This window comes from Mastomys coucha, unplaced genomic scaffold (assembly GCF_008632895.1).
Source record: "Mastomys coucha isolate ucsf_1 unplaced genomic scaffold, UCSF_Mcou_1 pScaffold8, whole genome shotgun sequence".
Lineage (NCBI taxonomy): Eukaryota > Metazoa > Chordata > Mammalia > Rodentia > Muridae > Mastomys > Mastomys coucha.
In genome coordinates this window covers 23,955,932-23,962,231 of record NW_022196914.1, presented here as the reverse complement: position 1 = coordinate 23,962,231, position 6,300 = coordinate 23,955,932, and the positions used below count along the sequence as shown (strand labels likewise).

General features: G+C 36.7%; 1 protein-coding gene across 1 annotated transcript in view; it reads right to left on the bottom strand.

The window, feature by feature from the left end:
- Dnah5 (dynein axonemal heavy chain 5) overlaps positions 1–6,300 on the bottom strand; it is a 249,501-nt gene that overhangs the window by 87,177 nt on the left and 156,024 nt on the right. The window contains exons 48-51 of the mRNA XM_031360281.1: positions 5,367–5,489; positions 4,654–4,867; positions 2,967–3,190; positions 350–548 (exon numbers count right to left, since the gene is read on the bottom strand). Of these exons, the coding sequence (XP_031216141.1) occupies positions 350–548; positions 2,967–3,190; positions 4,654–4,867; positions 5,367–5,489 (760 nt within the window). The remainder of the gene's footprint in view (positions 1–349; positions 549–2,966; positions 3,191–4,653; positions 4,868–5,366; positions 5,490–6,300) is intronic.

Genomic DNA, 6,300 nt, shown 5'->3' with positions numbered 1-6,300 from the left:
AAAAAAAAAAAGAATTGATCACATAGATGTATTTATATGAATATTTAAATAAATTGGCATTACATTAGAAAAAAAATAAATAAACCCTCCCTTCTACTTCTGACAGACTACAAGTCCTGAACCTGCTCTTCGGCTCAGTTTAAGAACCAGTGATCACCATAAAGGCAATTCACTTTTGAACTCTGTGATTTTTATACTGACCCACTCCTCCCGTACTTACTGAACACATACTTTTCCCAGGTTTGTGTTCTGCACAGGATCTGAAGCTCTGCAAATGTACAAACCTTCTAGTATTATATCTTGCCTTGGGTGCCACCTTTTAGAAAACTTAAACTCCTCAATAGTTTACCTGTAGCTTCTGGTGCATCCCTCAAGAAATCCACAAAATAAGCATCAACTCCACAATCCACTACTGGTGTTTTCTCTTCACCAAACTCTTCCTCTACCAAACTGACAACAGCCTTATCAAACCAGGTCACATCACTGGACATGCTAAAGCGGTCAGCTATCACACGTTTACACTCATGCTTCCACAGCCTGAGGAGTTCCTGTTGAAGGCATAATTAAATGTATCATTAATTCCTACTGTGCCATAATTGAGATTTCAGGTTGATATACCACAGAGCCTCATCTCTCTGGTTTTCAGATATAACACTTTAAAAATAGATACAATATGCCCATATTTCAATTTGTTGATCTTATTCAAACATAATAAAAGGAAATAGAATTTATTATTTTGTGGTATTAATTGAAAAAATTCTCAGATAAAAAAATTACAAATTTATCAGGTAAATCAACAAACTAACTGATGTTATGTGAAAAGATGTTCATTTGTTATTAAATCGGTTACAGTGTTTCCTTTCATGGGTCACTTATAGTATAATGTACAATATATGAGCAACTCTAACATATATGCAATTAAGATTTACAAAGGCATATTTAATTAGCATAAATAAGAAAAATTTGCTGCAAAAATAAGTCTAGCATATCTGAATGAAAAAATTCAGAGACCAAAATTCACTAGTAGCTGGGGAAAACTGATTAGACAAAACTCCTATTCTTTCCAAGAAAAATAATATTTGATAAAGTCCATTATTTGCCTTAAAATACTCATAGAAATTCCTTAGCTTCTAAGTCATGCTTGTTACTAATGACAAAAGCTGTTTGGTTTCCAGAATATAAAAGTTTCTGTTAGGAAAATGTTTACTATAGCACCAATTTCTAAAGCGGCTTGCATTGAGCTAAAATAAGTGACCAGAATGACTGCTGAAGAAAAGGAGATTGAGATTCACACTCCACATTCCATTGGTTTATTAATGACACTCAGACAGGAAAACTCAACTTGGGAGTAGTCCAGATGGCTTAGAAAGTAACGGTGCTGGCCGTGCAAGCTTGATGCCTTCAGTTTGTCCCCTAGAACCCACATCAAAGTGGAAGAGAACCCACTCAACACAGTTGTCTTCTGACCTCTACATGGGTGCCATAGCTTGTGTGTGTGTGTGTGTGTGTGTTTACAAAATGAAAAAAAAATTGTTTCTTTACTCAACTTGAAATATTTACTACTGCTAAACTAAATGTGAGTTTTGTAATATGGATTATAAGCTTTCCCAAAAAAATTGGTCTAGTTTTCACAAGTTAGCAAGTTATGGCTGCCTGTTGGCAAGCATCTGGAGCAGAGATGAGATTTGGGAGTAAACAATCAATGTGCTTACTGACTATTTTGTTAGTAATCCCACCCTGTGAGTGAGTTTTGTAGCCAGCACTCCTGAAGCTAGTAGCCAAACTCCATCCCCAGCTCCAGAAAGCCCGGGAAAGAAGCCACCTGTGACTGAGACAGAGACATACAGTCACTCTTTAAAGGTTAAAGACATAGATTTTTTTAACCTATTGTTCTATTTTGAAGGGAGTTCGTACAAAATAGTTAGGGTCATATGCACATACATCCACAAATGCTTGTTTTGGTTTTTGTAGTAAATGAATTTTCTACTCTGCTGCCTCTCTTCAATTGTAACAGAATAAATAATTCTTTTTACTTCATCTAATTACAAGGAAAACTCATGGGTGACTAATAATAAAATGATTTCTTTTCATTCTGACTGCTTATTTATAAATACAATTATGTTTTTAAAGTTTAAATGTGAAGTTTAAATTATGAAGACTATTATAGAATAAAACCACTCATAATTGTGCCCACTACTTAGTAAAGAAAAGTGGAGATTGTGAAAAAAAAAACAATTTTTTTCCTAGTCTAGCCTGTGATTAATAGCAATTGTCAACTTGATAGAATCTGGGGTCACCCAGAACACAATCGCATGCCTTTGTTGAATCATCTAGATTTGGTCAGTTGAGGTGGAAAGACCTACCATAACTACTGATTATACCATTCCTTGGGCAGAGGTCCTGGACTGACAAAGAACATAAACTGAGTATCAGCATATTCATTGCTATCTGCTTCCTGACATGGATACAATGTAACCTCCAGCATTCATTGCTGCCTGTTTCCTGACTACAGATACAATGTAACCTCCAGCATTCATTGCTGCCTGTTTCCTGACTATGGATACAATAGAACCAGCAGCCTCACTCTCTGCCCGCAAGCCTTCCTCAACTAGGATACCTTCCCAGTAAGAGCCAAAATAAATCCTTTCTCCTTTAAATTGCTTATATTGGGACATTTTATCAAGAGAATAGGAAAAGATACTAATACATACCCTTTAGATAGTAATTGCATATATTATTTCTTTAACAATTGCATGTATTATATCTTTTAATTAAAGTAATGTAAGTTACTTTCATTGAAATTATAGTTCAAATTTTCTAATGTAATATTTGTTTTTCTCTCATTGATATATGAGAGATGTAAAGTATGTAAGAAGATCCAATTTTTTTCAGATTTCACATAAAAAATCAAATTTAGGATAAGAAAATAGCAGTGTGAATTGTTTTATGACGTAAGTATCACATACGTCTGTGTCTTTGATGACTTCTGAAGTGATGTTCAGCATGCCCTGCCAGATCCTGGAGAGGTCTCGAAGATTAAACACATAATGGAATTTTGCAGGCGTTGGGAGCATCTTCAGTTTGGTCATCTGCCATAGGCGGCGTGTCAGGGGTACCAGCTTTGTCACAGCATCTTGAACTTCCTCAGAGAAGCCCCGCTGGGCACAGTAGTAGCCTGCCCCTATCACACCTGGAAAGGGGGAGGATAATCACAATCTGACTAATCGCTGCAATCAGTTATGAGGAAAAGCATGAAAATAAAGAATGTTCACAAATGTACTGATATATTTTAACAAATGGCTATGCAATAAGACAAACACGTCAATTAATGGTCTATTAATTTTTCAAGTACTCAAAAACTAGTGATAGGTTAAAGTAACCCAGCATCCAGTATATCAGAGTATTATTTTAAAAGTGCTCTCAAGGGGATGGAGAAAAGCTTCTCTGTAGTAAAACATTTGCCCAATATGTGCAAAGCTTTAGATTCTATCCCAATAGGGTTTGATGATGATGATGATGATGATGATGATGATGATGATGATGATGATGATGATGATGATGGTGATGATGGTGGTGGTGGTGGTGGTGGTGGTGATGGTGATGATAATTATGGAAGCAAATACTACTGAAAATTCTGGATACACTAATTTAATATTATTCAGTGAGTAACAGTGATAAATATATAAAATTGACATAAAAAGTTAAATTTTTTGTCCTCTATAGCTTCCTCTTATTTTATTGACTTCCCATGAATTGCAAAATAATTTTCCTTATGCATAACATTTTCCAAGCACCAAAGAATAGTTAGATGTGATAGAAGTCATCTCCTCTCATAGACTTTACTTTCCCAAATTTAGATAATTCAAATGTCATTTGGTCTCCAAACCTTCCCACTGCTGTGACTGAAGGCAGAGTACTGTCACACTCTCCAAGCCTGGGGTGACAAGATGACATTTTTATCCTGCCAGAAATTAATTAGGGTAAATCTTAATGAGTTTTGTGTCAGTTGCAGTTTCAGAAATTGTAAATTAATACCTAGCAGAGAGTTGTGCCTAACTTAACTCTTATTTTTTAAGTGAAGAGTAACTCTGAAACCAGTGAAAAAGTATTTTCATTGCTCAAGGAAATATACTTGGCTAGTAGCTCTTCGCTTAACTTGTCTCTGGAGTACTACACATTTAGTACATGAGTAGCTAGCTACATTTCTGTTGAGCACTCTGATGGTCAGATGAGAAGCTCTTATCGTCTTTGTATACTGTTATTCCTACGGCAACACTCATTATTTTGGTTAGAGTAGTAGGTACCTGTTCTCAACAAAGGGATATATATATATATAGACTGCCCATGTGAAAACCAGCTCCTATATGTGTTATATATAACTTTTTTTTACATGAAAAGCTGGTAACAGCTACTTAAATAAAAGTAATAGTAATAATATCAACAACAACAATAATAATAAACAAAGCAGAAAACATGGACTAAGGCATCTACCTCCATAAATGTCTATGAGTAATCACTGTAGGAAACAAAATAAAACAGGAATAAGGCTGCAAATCCTGTACTTCTCACACTTCGTGTTTCCCTCTGGGTAGATACTTGCTGAGAACAGATATCACATCCCTCTTCCCCCTAGCCCTCTAACAACCATCTTACCAAAGATCTTGTCCATGGAAGCATCTGAAGGCAAGGTACAGTTGAATATGGAGAACTGTCTCTTCAAGCGCTGTGGTATGTCATTGCGTCCACCCCCAGGATGGATCATGGCTGCTAAGAACTGGATGTCCACAATGCTAGTGAACTCTCCGGGCTTCTCCAGGTTATAGAATCCATTTTGTTCCATCAGCTGTCGGACAATCTCATTAGTAACCTAAGAGAAATAACTTTTTGAATTAAAATGCCTTTCCTTAGACTATGGAAAGGCTCAGTAGGTAAAGTGCTTACAGCTAAAGCATGAAGGCTTGAGTTTAGATTCTCCAGAAGCCACATGAGAGCCAGGTGTGGTTATATACACCTCAGAGCTGGGATTAGGGGTAGAGACAAAGTAGTGGCCAGTCTGCCAAAATGGTGAGGCCCAGATTCAGAGAGACCTGTCTCCAGAACGGTGGAGAGTGGTGAAGACAGTCACCTGATGACAACCTCTGTCAAGCCACCTGATGACAACCTCTAGCCTCACAAGTTCAGAGAGAGAAGAGAGTACAGGTGGACAGACAGACATATTTCTAGAACATAATTCCTTAAGCTTTTCTACAGAAGAGTTTTTTTGTAACTCAGAAATTGCATGCTAAAAACATTAAAAAAAATTTACTCATGAAGAATAAGTCAGTCACAAATTAGCAAAATAGAAATGTACAATAGAGTTGATATACCTGATCACCCCATTCGTTGATTATGGGCATATTTAAATCATCAATAAAGACAGCCATTTTCTTCCCCGCAGGAGGACCATATGTTGTGCCCATGCGTTTATCCACATAGCTCTCTATTGTCCTCTGTTAAACAAGACCACCAACAGAAACATCTGTAAAGACTTTGCTAAGACTTGATCAACTACCACAAATAGATAATAAACAAAATGAGAACCTTTAAATGACAGGAGTTACTTACTTATCGAAAGCCAAAATGTCCTCCTTAATTTGGTGAAGCTATTTAGTTCTTAAATTGTTTTTGCATAATATTTACAGGCTTTAAAAATATGATTTCATTTACCATTTAATGAAGTTCCAATCAATATAAATTCTACTCGGAATCTACTCAGATGTTGCTTTTCTGCTGATTTATGAGGATTCGGTGCCATTTCCTGGGGTCTATACCAATGACTCCTAACCTCAGTCCTTTAAAGGTTTTATCACAATCAGAGATACTGTTACATGGGGATATTGATTGTTAAATGGGGGTATTGACTCATAAGCTTCAGTCAACAGCCTGAGATGTTCAGCCTGCCTTTGACTGAAGGTGGCTACAATGCCTGTTATGTCCAGTATCTCTGTGATCCAGATCCCCTGCTGTGCGGCCCCACAGCTGTACCAACAATAAGCCTTTCCTATTCCCCAGTGCAGCTCTGAGGACAAAGCCCACTGTCTCCTCTCAGTGAACACTCCTCAATGGTAGGAGGAGAGACCATGCTGTGCTCTACTAATCCAAGACACTGAGCTTCTTAAAAGGAGGCTTTGACTGAGTGGGGAGAGTGTACGAGAAAGATCTCAAATTCATTTTTTTATTTATTCTTTGAGAATTTTGTTAGATATTTTCTTTATTTACATGTAAATTTCTCCCTTCCCAGTTTCCCCTCTAAAAAACAAA